At 37.9% G+C, this 18,664-nt stretch overlaps 1 protein-coding gene across 9 annotated transcripts in view; it reads left to right on the top strand.

Annotated features, from left to right (window-relative positions):
• The window catches only part of RBMS3 (RNA binding motif single stranded interacting protein 3), a 1,359,336-nt gene that overhangs the window by 1,210,346 nt on the left and 130,326 nt on the right, over nucleotides 1-18,664 (top strand). For all 9 annotated transcript variants that reach the window (XM_073901133.1, XM_073901139.1, XM_073901145.1 and 6 more), the window contains one exon: nucleotides 18,599-18,645. In XM_073901133.1, coding sequence (XP_073757234.1) covers nucleotides 18,599-18,645 — 47 coding nt within the window. The remainder of the gene's footprint in view (nucleotides 1-18,598; nucleotides 18,646-18,664) is intronic.

Below are 18,664 nucleotides of genomic sequence, written 5' to 3' on the forward strand. Positions count from 1 at the left end.
TGGGAAAAAAAGCCATGAATTCTATGTGCAGTATTCCCCTAGCACTGGAGTTCTGCCATTCTTGTTGATCAGTAAACTTGGTCTGGCTGGCTGTTCTTGCTGATCTTCTGGGGGAGGGGCCTGTTGCTGTGGTTGCCAAATGTCTTTGTCTGAGGTGGAATTGCCCTGCCCTTGCCGGGTCCGGGGTAAGTAATCTGCTTGGGTTTGCTCTCCGGTGCTTTTGTTCCCTGAAAGCTTTCCTATAGCTTTGGAGGATGAGAGTGAAAATGGTGGCCTCCCAATTTCCACCCCGGAGGAGCCGAGAACTTGGGGCCCCACTCCTCAGTGATCCCCAAAGAAAAGCAGTCAATCACTCACATCTCCCCAGTCTCTGGCAGCACTCCGTGCTCACCTGGCCTATGACTGAGCGTTTCTATCTCCAGCACAGGACGCTGTTTGGAGTCTCCAAACCCAGCAGATCCCTGCAGTGCGCTCCTGCACCACTCCTCCCAGGGGAGGAAGGGGAGTCTCCCCGGATCTGCTGCTTGTTGGGTCCCTGCTGGAAGAGCAGTGGCCCAACTGTGCTGCGGATCACAGATTATGGCAACCCCAAGCTGAGAGCCCACTCCTTGGCTCCATCTCTGCAGCCGGCTTTCCCACTCCGATACCTGGGAGCTCTGCCACACTCAGGCACCCCCTGTCTTCCTGTGACCCTGAGCATCCCGAGACCACACTGTCCTGCAGGGGTTCCCCCCCCCCCCCCCTTAGCCACTGGAGTGAAGTCTCTCAGCGGAGCTGACTTCTAAAATTTCCGATTTTGTGCTCCGCTGCTCTATCAAATGCCAGTAGCAGCTGATGGAGGCCCCCTCCCTCCCGGTCTCTCTTCCCAAATAATGCCTTGGATTCACTTCTCCGCACGTCCACCTTCCAGAAAGTGGTCGCTTTTCTGCTCAGAGAGTTGCTGCTATTCTTTTCTTCGATCTCCTGTTGAGTTCGTAGGTATTCAGAATGGTTTGTTCCCTATCCAGCTGAATTCCTGGGACCAGACGAAATTTAGGTCTCCTACTCCTCTGCCATCTTGCTCCTGCTTGTTTTCCATATTCTTTGTAGCTCTTTGGCATCCCAATGTTATAAGAAGATCATTTTGGGTGTTTTTACTTGTTTGCATGCTTGTTGGTTTTTGTTTTTTATTTTGTTTTGTTTTATTTTTTGCTTTTTGGGTGGTTTTTTGTTGTATAAAATAATGGTAAATATTTCAATCACTGTTGCCTGATAAAATGTAAGATGATAATTTCAATTCTGATGCTTCAGCATTTGGGATAATAGCACGGAATGAGGCTCATGTTTTCTCTGCCTCTCTCTTGAACATCAGGTAAAAAAAAAATAATAATAACGTGAAATGGATTTCTCCTGAACTGTTTAACTATCTTGGAAGTACCTAAAGCATTCACAATTGATAAGCTAATAAAATTTAATTTATTATGTAAAGCTTGTTTCTCCTGAGGGCATTTTGATAACAGTTGTTTTAGCATAGTTAGTGAAATGTATTTCTTTACATGAAATACAAATATATGCTGCTGGACATGTTTTTGCATAAGTGAAATACACAGGGATATTTTAAAGTTATTAACTAATCTCTTAAGTGACAACCAAAACTCTAAGCCGAACGATCAGAGATTGGGGCTATTAGGCCTCTCTTTCCCAGTGCTCTATGGTTCTCATCATTTTACTTAATGTAGCAATTCAGAAACTCTTTGGTCTCAGTATCTCTGTATACTATTAAAAATTATTTATTAGTTCATCAAAAAACAATAAACCCATCCCATGTTAACAAAATCCTTATATTTTTATAGGAAATATTGTATCTTTCAAAGACATTTTTTTTTTGAGAATAGTACTCTTTTACATTTTTGCAAATCACTTTAATGCCTGACTTAATAAAAGATGACCAGATTTGCATATCTGCATCAGCATTCAACCTGTTGCAATATTCTGTTTGGTTTAATCATTTGAAGAAAATCTTAACTCCACATAGACATGTCATTGGAAAAGGGAGGATGTATGGATCTCCTAAATGTATCTCAGGAACCCGGAGGTGTCCTTAGTCCACACTTTGAGAACCACTGTCCTAGAGATATTTGAGCCAAGCTTAGGGCTCATGTTCAACTTCCATATATTAGAAAAGCCAGTGTGCTTGTTAAAATAGTAAGACATATTTGTTTCATTACATAAATAACTGCTGGCACTAATTCATCAGTGCAACCCCTCCACCCCTTCCACTATGATGCCTCCTGCAGGACCTCTTATGATCTCACAAGAATGGGGTGCTAGCTGGCACAGCAGGAGTTTCCCAGGATCCTACTCCAGCATTTACATTCTGAGTGGCCAATGCTTCTGCCGTAATGGTGATGCAATGTTTTAATGTCACCCCTACTTGAGAAATGGTCTCACTTTATCATCACTATGACTTATCAAGAAATGCACTGGCTAGATATCCCCTTGCAGCTGAGCCATATTCTTTACTTCAGGCAAAATGTTTCCCAAGTTGATCTTGTTAGTGCTCTCCCAAATGACTGGTCTGGAATCAGGAATAGAATCAGGAATCAGGAATCAAAAATATATCAGGAATCACAGGAATAAAATGCTATGGCATAAAGAATGTAGTCAACAGTATTGTAATAGGGTTGTATGGTGACAGATGGGAGCTACATGTGTGAGCGTGGCATAAGATATAGACTTGTCAAATTACTATTTTGCACACCTGAAACTAATACAACATTGTATGTCAACTCTACTTAAATGAAAAAATTAAAAACAAGCAAATAAACACATATATATATAATTTCAATAATTTGTATAATTACACACACATCTATATATAAATCAGGAACATGAAGAACTCCTGATACTTCTTCCCTGTATTTCCAAAGAATGCTTTTCCAATGACTACCAAAAAGCCACTAAATTTGTTTGGTACCCAAATATTTTGCACAGCTGATCAAAAATATTCAACTATGTTGTAAAGATGAATGGCTTAAATCAAAAGATGGATGTTTCTACTACAATGATTAGAGTCACTCAGACCTTGAAGTTACTTTATGTTGACATTTGTTGTGACTAGTCTGTGGATTTCCTTCAGAATTTTCAAATATAAGTAAATGCTGAGTGTCAATTCAGAGACGATGGTGATATTTCCCCAAGTTTTCATCCTGGGACATTATCCTTAAATAGTGCAAATATCAGAAACAAACTATTTCTCACTGACTTCAAAACTCTAGTCTAGCTTCCATAAGATCTTTCCAAGCCCTATAGTAATTGAGGCAGTAAATGTCATTGATAACAATTGCTTCGGGAAATGTACTTCCAAGAAATAGTATTTTGGCTATGGATACAAACAAGAGACAGGGCAATTGAACAAGAAGCAGCCCAACAAAGTATTCAAACGTCTAGTGAAGAAATGCGAAGATTGTATTATAAAAACTAAAAGCAATAAAATGGTGTTTCTTGCTTTTATGATTTACAGTTCTCTGCTAAAGTCAATTTCAAAACAATAAGCAATAACAAATATGTTCTCTCTATGTGATGCTCTGAAGATACTTTCCTTACTGTGGAAACAAAACATTTAATGAGATTGTCTTCACAGTCTACATATGGAGATGAACTAAGGGTCCTAGAATAATATTGTTAACAATCAGCCCTCAGGTTCCCAGGAATAGTTTACAAGTTTATGTTGGAGAGAAAATCCAGTAAGCTTTTTTAGGATGCATTCTAAGAAGGCTAAGGAATACTATTCCCGAGTAAGGAATAAGTTTTAGATGAGACATAATGATATATTATATCATGAGCGCATATATTTGAGTGCATTTCTATTTGCCTAAGACATAAGCCTTTGGGTATAGGGATACAGTACATGCACTTCCTAGTACCATTCACACAAACCAGATGTAAATTGTCTTCCTTGCTGTAGTGAAATGCTGTAGCTCTACCTGGACATGTGCGTTTGAAAACCTTTAAGAGGTGGAATAAACTGACAGAATATATTTTAATTTCCTTACATTAGGTATCATTAAGGCACCCACAAAATCCACTGTTAGTGAGTTGAGAGCTAAGGTTATCAGTTTTATCACAGCCAACTTAAGCTAAGTGATCTGTTACAACCTACAACCCAGATAATATGTTGTCTATTTTCAGACCTGCAATCAACTTGTTTTCAGTGATGGATGAAAACTTTCCCTGTGCTGTAAAGTTTTATAACTCTTGTCCATTCACAGCTACTATTAATAAAAATTCTCTTTAGTGCCAGTAAGTGAATGAAAGCCTGCAAAGGTCATGTGGGAGAATGGAATTTCTCATACTGACGAAGTCCATAGCCAAGTGCAGGCAAAGTTGATAAACTTGATTCCAAACATCCAGCTTCCTCCTTATAGTGCCTCAAGGTATTAGGAGTAATTATTCATTCTGACTAAATCCATTTCTGATTGAGACAAAGATGCCTTTTTAGATTTCTGAGTAGATAGATAGCCATACTCAATAACAAAATAGGACATCCTATTTTCCCACTCAAGATAAACGTTTCCTTTGAGGGCTATGTCTTAATTTTTATGTTTGCTTTTGTTTTTATTTTTCTAAAAGAAAGTGAGTACACACAGAATTGGCATCATAATTCTGAATTTCAACTGTGTCTCCATCACCATAATCCCCAGTACTCTTCTTGTCATAAAGCCTTTGCTTCTTCCATGACTGATAACTTTATGCTGTGTCCCCAGGACATAATGAGGTGCAAGGAATGCCCCTTGCCCTGATTGTATATTAGAAATGTTCAGACACAGTAAGAACCCCTCTATCTCCTTGTGTTTCCTATTCGCTTTCTCACTTTCTCAATATATGACTACTTTTTGTAGAAACAATCTTTCTAAGAGAAGAATTCTGTTCGAAATAGATTTTTGAAAATTATGAAGCAGTTTAAACAAAAAGCATCCAGTCAGTCAATGAGCACTTACTGAGTGTACCGTATGTGTGAGGAGCCAGACTGGACATAATGGACATGACATAAACCTACAGACAGATTCCCTCACCCCTTGGGAACCTAAAATGGCAAAGATCTTCTCGGTCTGTAAAGTAGGCAATTAAATGAAGGGTAGGATATAATTTAGTATCGCACAAGTGCAATCACTGACTGTGACTATCTCCATACTACTATAGCACAGTGAAAGAAAATGAAAGCCAACAAAAAAAATAATAAAAATAACAAAAGTAGCAGCCACAAGAATGTCAGTGCACACTTGTCTTTTTTTTTTTTTTTTTTTCACACTTGTCTTGTTACTAACCATTAACTGTTTGATTAATTGTGTGTTTGTTTTTCGGGGTAGGTAACTGAGAAACTGATTTATATGCTTTTACAAACCAGAAAAATCACCCCCGAGTTGAAAAGCCCCACCTCGTTCCTTGTCCAGTAGAGGCCCCTATGCCCTTGGGCATGGAGTGGCACAGAGAGAATAATATTTAGAGGAGCAATTGGAGTTTGGGTGTGATAGAGTAAATCTTGCATCCTTCTCTAATGCACCTAGTGAGAATAATAATTCTTTTTGAATTTTAAGGAATTGGGTGTGTCACCATCTGTGATGTGCTCAGTATTGTTTGCTGTTCTTCATATTTTATCAGATAGTCTACTTTTGGTGGTTAGGGGGCAAACTCGAGCGTTTCAATCACAAATCCACAGCCTTTGAGCTGACTGACAAACCTTGGGCAAGTTTTTCAGTTTCCTTATCAGTAGAATGAGAATGGCTAAAAGGGCATATTTAGTGACTGGAAGGATTAAATGAGGCAGTGAGGGTAAAGCACTGAGCACAGTTCCTGGAAAACTATAATCACTCCAGTATTAACTATTATTATAACTCTCATAATATCATCAACACAACTCAGAGTTTGTTAATCTGAAAGCCAGCTTTGCTATGTGTTTCTTATGACTCAAATGCTTATGTCCTTGGTTTCCAATTTCATGTCATGTCTATTTATTTTCCAAATGGGGATTATTTTTAATGATACAACATCTATTTGAAAGGAAATCTGCTACCAAGATCATTTCTCCTGCTGAATTTTTGACTGATTTAATAAAATATACTATAAAACAAGTAGAAATTAATTTATTTTCACTTTGACCCACATTTTATTAAAGTTTTTAAAAGATCACATTCCAAATCATCATCTGCATTCCAAGCATTAGGTAGCACTGAAACGTTGGGTGGTGTTCAAATTTCTAGCCACTTTTCTCTTGAAGGTCATGTAATCATCAAAGCCAAGAGCTGGCAAGGAGAGAGGGACTTGGATGGAGAAAAAAAGAAAGAAAACATGGACTATTGCTAGATACCAAGGAAAAGATTGAGCCACTATTGAGAATTGATGAATTACATAGCTGGTGTTTTTAAAGAGAAGGAAAATGAATTATTTACCTATCTATTCTGGCAAATAATGGCAATTAATTTTGGATACAGAAGGTGCTTGTACAACTCTGTGGCTATGAAAAGTACTCATTATGCTCAAGTACTTTCTAGTATCCTTCAAAGCAGTTACCTCTGACAGAAGAAGCATCCCAGTGCCACAACTGGTGACTTATTGGATTTAACAAAGAATTGGGAAATAGGAATTTTCTTGTATATTCTATGGCTCCAGAGTGCTGAATGTCAATAATCGTTAACCTTCCATATTCTAATCTATTTCAAGAGTGATGTTACCAAATTCTTTTGTGTAAGGAATTTTTGGAATCCTTATAAATAGTAGTACTAATGCCATTTATAAAATTTCCTTTTGTTTACTGAAAGACTCAGACTCATGAAATTGTCATTTGAAAAAAGATACAGTTGAGGGGCACCTGGGTGTCTCAGTCAGTTGAACATCCAACTCTTGGTTTTGGCTCAGATCATGATCTCAGGATCATGAGATTGAGCCCCTTGTTGGTCTCTGCACTGGGCACGGAGCCTGCTTAAAATGCTTTCACTCCTTCTCCCTCTTCCCCTCCCCCTACTCCCCTCCCCCTCAAATAAATATATTTTTTAAAAAGATACAATTGATTATCATTATTCATGGGACTCCAAATTTGCAAATTTACCTACTTGCTAAAACTTATTTGTAATCCGGAATTAATACTCATGGTGCTTTCATGGTCATTTGTGCAGAGCAGTAAAAAGTTTGAGTCAACTGGGGATTAAAGATGAGCACTGAGTAATGTATAGAATTGTTGAATCACTATATTACACCTGAAACTAATATAAAGCTATATATTAACTATACTGAAATTCAATTAATAAACTTAAAAAAAAGTTTGAGTCACCAAGCATTCACAGTCCCAGATGAAGTTGAACGAGAGATGCTCTGCCTTCTTGTGTCAACTCTTACCCTGTTAACAAGTGTCCTTTTCTTGCTTTAGTTAGGGGCACATTTTTTGCATGTTTGTGCTTTTCATTGGTGATTTCACTGTTTAAAATGGCCCCCAAGTGTAGTGCTGAAGTAATATCTAGTGTTTCTAAGTGCAAGAAATCTATGATATGACTAATAGAGACAATATGAAAAAAAATGGAGATTAGCTTTGTTCAAGCATGACTTATAGGGCTGTTGGCTTTGAGTTCATTGTTGATGAATCAAAAATGTATATTAAATAAGGTGTCTTTAGACAGAAACACACACAAAAAAAACAAAGTAGTATATTAATTACTTGGTGAAAATGTTGTGACCAGAGGCTTATAGAAACCTAACCCTGTATTTTCTCTACAGACAATGAGTTGTATTCATAATTCAGTGTTCATGATGACTTTATAGAATATAATTGCTGCTAATAACAAGAATCAATTGTATCTTGTTTTATGATTATTGTTATTGAGTGAGAGCCAGTTACTGGTTAAGTCTATATCTCTTCCACTGATGTAAAAAGCAATGTGCATGGGTGTCAAAAGTGACTGTACAAGTGCATGCAGCCAATTGTCTTTACTTAATGGTCTTTATTTGAAGAGTTGTGTTAGAGTCAGTTGTCAATTGTTATGGATTTAAAGACAATAGTTTTTACTCTACCCAACCAAAAAGTGTAAAATTTTAAGGAATTTGGAAAAAGCTCTGATCCTATTTTTGTGAATTTAATGCGTCTATGAATAACGAGTGGCTTGTAATCACTTCGTAAAGATCATTAAACATTTGACCCAATGTAAAGATTTGAATATCTTCCTTAGCCTAGTCATCAACCTAAAACACTGAATTATTTCTATTATCACTTATAACATTCTTACTTACCACCTATCTCCATATGAGGAGAAAGCTATATTGACCCTTTACTTTAGAAACCCAAATGTTTCCCATTTATATGGTAAATATTTGATGTTAAAAAGCACATAAATGGGCGCCTGGGTGGCTCAGTTGGTTAAGCGACTGCCTTCAGCTCAGGTCATGATCCTGGAGTCCCGGGATCGAGTCCCACATTGGGCTCCCTGCTTGACGGGGAGTCTGCTTCTCCCTCTGACCCTCTTGCCTCTCGTGCTCTCTATCTCTCATTCTCTCTCTCTCAAATAAATAAATAAAATCTTAAAAAAAAAAGCACATAAATGGCTATGGAAGTAATAGCAAACAAGCTGCATAAAATCTGGAAAGAAGAGATTATTCCTATGGTCATCATTTATAAAGAATACTCTGAACAGAATATTTTGTTGAGTTTATGAAAACATTTCACTATCACTAGCTGTTACCAATGTTGCTGTACAGAACATGCTTTGAGACATTCTTAGCAGTGAGGAAGACAAGATGCAACTTAACCATGTGGCCCTCTTACTTTCAATTGGCTCTGTTTGGAATAGTGCACCCAGCTCACAAACTCTTTGAACAGTCACCAGTCAACATCCTTCTTATTAAGTATAAGAAGAACCTGACAAGGCCCAGAAATACATAATTTCTATTAGCTTTGGAGCCATATTGACTGCAATTTAATTTTACAATACTGAACATTAGAAAATTTATGTTTCAGAGATATGGAATTGAAGTATTGCCCTAATGAACCATTAGAAATAAAAAATACTTTAAGGAAAATAATACATCTAAAGAATTATTTCAAAACTTAGCTGTAAAAGGATGTAGATTCATGTTATCTTTGAACATATTCCATAAAGGTAGAAAAATCATCTATATAGTTCACAATTTCCTTTGGGTATATCACGATGCTTGGCATTTAATTGTCCAATTATTTTCTTTAATGGGACCTTGGAAAAAATTAAGATGTCTCTAACAACATTGCCACGTTCTGCAAATAGTTCTTTTAACCTTGAACTGAAGAAGAGTCTTTACATATGTGGTCTTAAAAAGAGCTGTTACAATGCATTACAGCACTTGCAGTTGAATTTGTTCGCCAGCCCACCAAATGTACTCTTATTTATTTCATGTGCTTTACTGGCAATTTAGACAGCAGGCTCAAGGTGAATGACACTCATAATCTCAAAAAGTCTTCCCACTGGCACAAGAACTTGAATGCTCAGTAGTTTAACATGGAAACTTTCTTACTCAATTAAGTGTTCTTATTTTAAAGCTGCTGGGTCCATATTTTCTAATCTATGATCACTAAAGATAAAAAGCAAATCTTGTAAATTCCTGTAATGGTGTAATTTTGGATATGTGGCATTTGATGATGAGCTCCAGTCATCTGTCTAGTCTCCCTTCTCAAAAAAGAGGATGGGAAAACATACTTATGTTCTTGGGGAAGAGGCTGGGGTATGGGCTTTAGGAAGTGCCGAAGGATGGGAAGATTATATCAAGAATTATAAGGAGAAAGGCTGATAGTTGATCTCCATGTTCTCTAATTCCCTGGCAACTAAGTGGGGCATCAACCAACTGAGAGATTTCTCGAGTTGTTGGCACTGTCCTGACAATCTCAGCCTGCCACGAGACTCAAAATTGTCCCCATCAATAATTAAGCCGCAGCTTACAACCTCCACGTAGCATCAAACTGCACCTGGGACCTGGGAGAATATGGATCAACTTAGGCAGATACCTGGAACTCCCACCTATCCAGTTGCACAGGCTAACTCTGGTAGCAACCTCAGCATTTTATATTTTTCACCTTACTTACTGTGTTATGGTGGGGTTTAATAGTATATGCACTACATCATTGACTCTATGATACCATCAATTAAAGATGAAATATTATTCTAAATATCACTGAAAAGAGGAGAAAGTTTCCAAACTCAAATGCCATCAATTATCATGCAAGCCCCAATTTCACAGACAGCAAGATGTGAAACACACACGCACAATGTCTTGGAGTCTTTGAAGTTAGTCATTCAGATTGAGAAAAAAGCAGAAGTGCCTACATAAAATATGATAATGTTCTCTTGCCTCTTTTATGATGATCAATCAAAGCTTAATTTAACTTTGGTTTTAATGACAGACTCACACTGGAGCTTTGTAAACTTTAACCAGCCACATCATACCTTTCCTTCTGTTTCCCTTTTGACAATGATTTCTTTGTGCAGCCATTAGCTTTCTCGGCCATCCAGCCTTAATTCTGTCTGCATCTTTTTATCTTGTCCTTCTTTATTGCTATATAAGGGAGAAATTCTCTGCCTGACTAGAATGCTTTAGTAAGAGCCAAACAGGACAAATACTATGATGACATAGTTTATAAACAAGAGCATGACTCCCCTTGATGTTCTTTCCCCAAACATAGAGAGGTGAATTTTCTCTATTCTCTGCCTGTCTTTGCTATTTTTTTAAGTGATAAATCCCCTGCATTCCATTTCTTGATTTCTGACAAACCTCTGAAGATGTCAAGATGACTTTTCACAATCTTCTCTGCACTCTGAGTCAATAACTTGGTTAAGAGGGTCCTCCAGGTTTTCTGGCTACCTCTAATTTCTCCTAGGCTCTTGCTCCTGATTTAGTTCAGGTACACTGGCTTCCGGGCTGCATCAGGAAGGTCTCTCAGCAATCCCAACCCTTCCACCCTCTCTACTCACCAAGCAAGGACTGAGACATTTTCTATATCGCAAGAGCAATCCTCACTGCACAGTGGTGTGGCTGATGGATGGGAAGAGAGTTGCAAGCAGAGGCAGGGAAGGGTATCTCTGCCAAAGGATATTAGTAAACACACAAACCAGAAATGATAACTTGAAAAAAGACACTGACCATACATTCCATTTACTAATTTAACTTCGCAGTAAATGTGGGGACTCTAGTATAGATACTTGAGTTTGAAACCAAGATTCAGGAATCACTGAGACATAAATAATAACTGTGATTGGAAAGGGAATGTCATCACAGTACAGAAGGAGAGAAGAGGAAGGCAAACCTGGGCCCGGCAGGCATCTCAAAGGCAGGGGGAGCAAGCAACATCAAAGGAGAAATTGCTCTCTGAGGTCAGAAGAAAACTAGGCTCACAGGGAACCCAAGGGAAAGGAATGTTGAAAGAAGAAGAAAATCACTTGTCAAATGATGCAAACTAATCAAATATGATTTGAAATAAATATCTTCCTTAGATTTAGAAGTTATGAAAATAAGGAATGTAGTATGAGCTATTGCACAGGTTGGTGGGCATATTTTACGGAACTATTAACAGGACATTTCTGTTTAGTCCCAGGACCAGGCAGTATAATCTCCCTTTGGTAGACTTTGGCAATGTCCTCATTGACAGTCTCATTTGTCCCTCATCTTCTCTTTCGGAGAGGGACTGGCTGCACATAACCTGGGGAACATCCCTTGAGCAGGTGAGAGCAGACACCTGCTTTATATAGTTGACTGCCTCTGCCTGGGGAAACACACCTTCAGTTATCACCTGACCACACCAGAGACATTGCTGGCAAAACCCTATCAATACCCCCATTTTCTCACATCCCCTTTCACCAAGTGCTATGATACCCTGCCTGCAAATTTGCCCTGAACATATTGTTTCCTAGAATTAGTTCCTTTTTTTAAACAGGAAAGAAGTTTAAAATCCTTTCTTAGGCCAAAAACCTTGCTTGGTATTGATCATTTTATGGTTTTCTGGCAAGTTTTCTGGTTCCTCTGAAGATCTTGGGTATCCACACTTTTTTAAAAAATTTTTTATTATTATGTTAATCACCATACATTATATCATTAGTTTTTGATGTAGTGTTCCATGATTCATTATTTGTATATAACACCCAGGGCTCCATGCAGAACGTGCCCTCTTTAATACCCATCACCAGGCTAACCCATCCCCCCACCCCCCTCCCCTCTAGAACCCTCAGTTTGTTTCTCAGAGTCCATCATCTCTCATGGTTCATCTCCCCCTCCGACTTACTTCCCTTCATTCTTCCCCTCCTGCTATCTTCTTCTTCTTCTTTTTTTTAACATTAATGTATTATCTCTTTCAGGGGTACAGATCTGTGGTTCAACAGTCTTACACAATTCACAGCGCTCACCATAGCACATACCCTCCCCAATGTCTATCACCCAGCCACCCCCTCCCTCCCACCCCTCACCACTCCAGCAACCCTCAGTGTGTTTCCTGAGATTAAGAATTCCTCATATCAGTGAGGTCATATGATACATGTCTTTCTCTGATTGACTTATTTCGCTCAGCACAACACCCTCCAGTTCCATCCACGTCATTGCAAATGGCAAGACCTCATTCCTTTGGATGGCTGCATAATATTCCATTGTATATATATACCACATCTTCTTTAACCATTCATCTGTTGATGGACATCTTGGCTCTTCCCACAGTTTGGCTTTGTTGGTATCCACACTTCTGCTATCACGTATGAAATCCTAAGTTTCTCAGCCAGTATGGCCATTTGGATTTATGAATTCTTCCTAGTTTCCATCACTAGAATCACTATATCATTAACTCCAAATTTTCAGGATTTATTCATAACCTCCTGCCCATTCTCACATCGATCCTTCTGGCTGTAGCAGTTTTCATTCCATCCCAGATCTTCCGTACTCTACTGACTTAGCAAAGCTCAATGCTTCCTGACATTTGCAAGCTTACTCCTGAATCAGGCCTCTCATCTCTATTACTTTTACAAATGATATGCCTTTTGTTTTTCCTCCTGAATTTAAAAATTAAAAACAAGTCATAGAAGCTATAATGTGCTTCTTTAAATTAAAGGGATTTTAAAAGTAATTCTAACTATACACAACTTAAGAAAGTCAGGAAAAATATATGAAAGGAAAAAATCATTTACAGTTATAACACTAATATTTTGACATTTAACATTGTTGAAATTATTTTCTTGTTCTATTTCTAGTCAGAGATTTTTTTTTTAATTTTTAAAATTTTTATTTTTTGGCCCCTATCTTACACATAATTTTGTTTCAGGATTTCTTCACTAAAGGACATGTTTTCTAAAGAGAAATACTGGGAAATAAATATAAACAAAGTTAAGTGAGTTTTCGCTACAGTGGCAGGACCTAAACATTTATAACACATTATAATTTTCAAGCCCTTTTATCCATATCACCTCTAAAGTCACCTTATTTTATTTATAGGGTTTTTAACTGTAACCTACTAACTGTTATAAATATTGTTAAAATTGGTTGCAAGAAATAAACTCTTTCAAGATAATATCCAGAAAATTAGATTATCCTTTTCTTCTTTGGTTTCCTGAACTCATCTTGTGCTAATTCAGTACACAATACTTACTGAAATATATAATATTTACTCTGTATGTACTAAAGTGTTGCCTTAAATCTGGTTGTAGAAAATTGGAAATTCTTGTGATTATTCATTTTTACTCATACAATTATGATGCATCATCTGACAAGGCAGAAGTTAGAAAAAAGAGAAATGTTACACTAAAACATCGGTGTCTCAATTTCCCAGGAATTACAGTGTAGATCTGTCTGTATAAAGTTTATTGCCTCAAACTCTTTGGTCCACATTTACATGACAGTACAAAAATAGTTTCAAAAATGATAAACTCAATTCCATCAGCCTATCTTCTCTTTGGCTTTGTAATAGTCAATGATGCTCGGCTCCTCCAATAAGACCAAGCATTCCAGTCCAGAAGATCTTTCTGAAGCGTTAATGCCTAATGCCTCCCCCCACCTAGCACATTTTAAGCAGTACTTTCATGATTATTACCTCTTCATTTAACCTATTAATAATTATTTAATTTTATGAATATCAAATATCTAGCTCCTAAGACAAACGGATGTGTCTCAGTGAAATCCCTGTATCTATTGAAAATAATTAGATACTTACTCCAGTAAACTGTATTTTAAAATTTCTTCTCAGATATTTAGCTCTTATAGTATAGATTCTGTCTGGGAGGACTAGAAATACCTTATTATGGCTGAAATACTAAGCAAAAACTTAGCTGCTGCAGGAAAATGACAAAAATGCCCCCTTTTGTTTTAAATTGCAAATGCTTCCAATACTCAAATAATGTAAACTTGAAAAATGGAAAGTATTTGTGAATCTAATAAGCTCTTTTGAAGGAGAGAGACAGGATTAAACATCACTTTCCTACATATGTGGTGTGACATTTTTGTTTTGTTCCAAGTTATTTTACTTTTTGTGTGACTCTGGAGTTTGTAAACATGCCATAAAATTTGGTAATTACATAATGATGATTTCATGGTTCTCACTTAGTATAAAGGTGGCTAGACAGGGCAGCAAAATTGATTTTCTTTTTTACCTTTGTGGAAAGAAACAAAAGGAAATTGAATGCAAAGTCTACATTAAGACTATATTAGAATTATAACTCAACAATCTGTTACACATGAAGTGAAAACCAGGTGGAGCCAAGTACTACTTATTGTGCTACAATATTCAGCCAGTGGGTTAAGTTCAAACAACTCTTTGTTTAACCCATGCCTTGTTTTGTTACCCATAGTGTTCCAAATGCATATGACCTGAAACTATCTCTTGTCTCCTCTTGCCAAAGGTACTCAGAGGCAGGACTGTCTCTAGGCAAAAATCATGAAGTAGGTGAATCTTGTGTTCATTTCCTACCCTTTTGCAGTGACAATCTCATCTTAGATTCTCTCCACCTTCCTGTCCCCAAGTGCCTACTCCAGTTGCTCATCGCTCTGGATTGACCCTGTGTTTTCCAGGGGGCTCATGCTGTTTCTTGTTGTCCAATCCCTCTTTGATTGTATAATTTCCCTGCTCAAAAAATGTTCAGAGGCTCCCCCACAGGAGCCAGGCAATCAACGTTCTGCCCCCTTTTCTTTTGAGTCTTAATTCCCACTGCCCCCTCACCACAATGTTCTACTGCAAGTAAATCACTCACCTTGCCCTTTTTATTTCTATATCTTTTCCATACTATTCCTTTTTGTCTGAGTTGGCCTCTATCTCTCATCTCCATCTATGGAAATCCTAATCATCTTTCAAGTTTCCACTCATCTGTATGTCCTCCACATGGCTTCCCTGATCATCCCCAGCCTCTCTCTTCACACCTCATCTATACCACTCATATGGCACTTACCACACGTTGCTTTGTATTATAATATTTATGTATGTGTCTTGTCTCCAGGCACTGTGCTGGGCGCTTTACAAACATAATCTCATTTAAATTTCACAACAATCAAATGAGGTAGGTATTACTAAATCATTTAACCGTTGAGGAAACTGAGGTTCAAACAGGTTAAATAATTTGCCCAAAGTCACACAGCTAGAATGGAACAGAGATAAGACTTGAACCCAGGTCCAAAACATATATTCTTTCCACAAAACCATATTGCCATCTATTTAGTTCTTTTCCATCTTCTGAAAGATGAAATAGAGGTTTAAGATGTGGGAAGAAGTGAGCGCCTGGGTGGCTCAGTTGGTTAAATGACTGCCTTCGGCTCAGGTTGTGATCCTGGAGTCCCGGGATCGAGTCCTGCATCGGGCTCCCTGCTCAGCGGGGAGTCTGCTTCTCCCTCTGACCCTCTCCCCTCTCATGCTCTCTCTCTATCTGATTCTCTCTCTCAAATAAATAAATAAAAATCTTTAAAAAGAAAAAGATGTGGGAAGAAGCAAATTTAGGCTTTCTGGTATCACATGCATATTCAACAAAAAGGTAGAGTTTATTGGTAATTATTATGTTGCTAGCTAGAGCTGATGTGATTTGTTATCTATAATCCATAAGGAATTAAAGTAAAATGTGAGAGAAAAAAAAATCCTTACTTAAAGTTGCCAGAACAAATAAACATGGCATAAGAAGAGAATGTTCAAGACAATTGATAATTCAAGAAAGGCTAAATAGCATTGATCTCTGAGCACTATTGAAACATAAGTGCAAGGAAAAGAAGAAAACATAAGGTTGATTAGGAAAGGCTTCCTATAAGTCCTCTCGGATTTAAACAATCTGCAGTGGTTAGGAGGCTGAAGGTATGACTTCTTCCTAAATCTCTCAAAAACAAACAATAATTCTATTGAGTATAAAGCCCATCTTTTTTCTTCTGCCTCTGGTGTGACATCTTGAATAAGTTAGGGGAAAGAAGATTAGCATGTCTAAGACAGAAATCTCATCCCCAATGGACAACTTTTACAACTGCCCTCTCCAGTAGCCAGCCATAACCATGGATTATGAGCCGTACCCTGGACAGGTCGATTCTGGGGAGTCTTCAGCCTAGAGCCAGCCTCCCATCGGTCACATGGCAGAGGCTCCTTCTTGGGAAGAATTTAGACTTAGAATCTCTTTGTGTGTGTGTGTGTGTGTGTGTGTGTGTGTGTGTGTCTGTATGTCTGTGTTTTAAAGATTTATTTACTTGAGAGAGAGCATGAGAGGGAGAGGGGAGATAATCTCAAGCAGACTCCATAATGAGCCTGAGCCCCACTCAGGGGCCCAATCATAACCAGAGCCAAAACCAAGAGTTGGACGCTTAACTGACTGTGCCCACCAGGCACCCCAGGATCTCTTTTGTGCTTTGGCACTACTACATTTGCTTCTCATTTTCCAATCCCCCAGCTTGTCATATTATCAGTTGCATATTTCTTTAACATGAGTGAGATGCAGTTATCATTAAATGTATTTTCAGTGCGCGTCTACTAACTTCTGACAGTCGTCTCAACTTTGCTTGCAAACTCCCTTCCAGTTTATGTATGCTCCCAGTATGCCGATCCCATTCATATATGGCTCTACACTTTTGTTCTTTATACCAATCTTAATAACAATTTTAAAACTGTTTGGGAAAAATAATGCATGTAATCTAAGCTTGAATATAGCAGGGCATACTGGACTTCAGGCCCTATCTTGGAAAGCCTGAGAATTTCCATTTCAGTTATGTGTGAAAGGTGAGGAATTCAATGATCCCAACAGGAAAACTACCTTCACCTACACTGAAACTCAAAACACAAAATCTCCTTTTTCTTTTCTCTGAAGTTTTCATGATATTTCTTGTCTTCTACAAAAGTCCTCAAAGCTAATTCATTTTCTTCTTTTTCTTTTGAAATAGTTATTGATTCATGGGAAATTGCAAGAGAAATGTACAAGGAGGCCCTGTGTACCCTTCACCCCATTTCTCCAATTGTTATATCTTAACATAATTATAGTGCACTATCGAGGCCAGGAAATTGACATCAGTCTAATTCACTTTTGAATTTCAAAAAAGAAAGAAAAATATCTAACCTGATGACAACCTAGTCAGTTTTGAGTTTCATTCTACATTCTGTTTCTACTCACAAGCAGTAACCAGACTGACAGTGTTGGAAACAAAAGGTGGTACGCCCATACACCCACAGAGAAAATTCTCCCACATTGCTGGAGATGATCATCAGGTCTCATGCAGACCCTAGGTTAGTGTCATAGGTGGTGGAAGGGAGCCTCAGAAGATGTGGGCTGGAATCTGATTCTGCCTCCAAATGTGGACCTTGAGCAAGTCACTTGACCTCTCCAAGCTTCAGTGTATTCATCTACAAAATGGAGGAACTGTTTCTCCTGCCTACTTCATAGGGTTGTTGTGAGGATCAAATGTGATGATGTGTATGAAGGAGAAGATAGGCTGTGAATTAACAATCATGAAGTTTATTATTCTTTTCTGGAACTACTGTCTGTTACAGAAGTTTAGTTTTTCAAAGATGATTTTATTTTAAGAAACAGAACAGACCCACCTCCTTATTAGTTACAAGACCTAGAATTTCCATTATGTGTAAATGACCTTGCCTTACTACCACTCTTAGTAGGACAGGTACTAGCAAAATATTGGACAAGCACTCTGTGACTCATTATCTGCATACCCTGAGGCATACGATCTATTTTAAAATAAATATTTATTAACATTTTCTTCTGAAAGGTCGAATGCATTTTAAGTAGCTTTTATTTTTATCCTGACCACAGGATTTATTCTTGCTTTTTTTTCAGTCATGAGACTTATAATAGGTGCTCTTGACAATATTGAGAAATTATAAGGATACCAGATTAGACAGCAGATGGTTTATGAAGTAGAAATGGAAATCATCCAAACTGCATTGTTCCTTGGTTTGTCTGGATATATAATATAAACTCCTAACTCACTGGTTGATTCTGATGTGTGGGTAGTAAAAATGCTAGTCTTGGCAGTAAGGGTGGAAAAATGTATAGGATAAAATAAACTTAAATCATGGAAAGTAAAGATAAAAGTATTTGTGTGTACTGAATATTTTGGGCACCAAGATAAAAGTGTTAAGATTTGTTTTCTCCTCTTTCCTCCCTGTATACAGGCTGGCATGGCTCTGACCTATGATCCCACAGCCGCCATACAGAATGGGTAAGTAGACTACATTTTC

Source organism: Callorhinus ursinus, unplaced genomic scaffold, assembly GCF_003265705.2.
Source record: "Callorhinus ursinus isolate GAN/ISIS: 27379988/994484 unplaced genomic scaffold, GSC_fseal_2.0 scaffold1, whole genome shotgun sequence".
NCBI classification, from domain to species: Eukaryota; Metazoa; Chordata; class Mammalia; order Carnivora; family Otariidae; genus Callorhinus; species Callorhinus ursinus.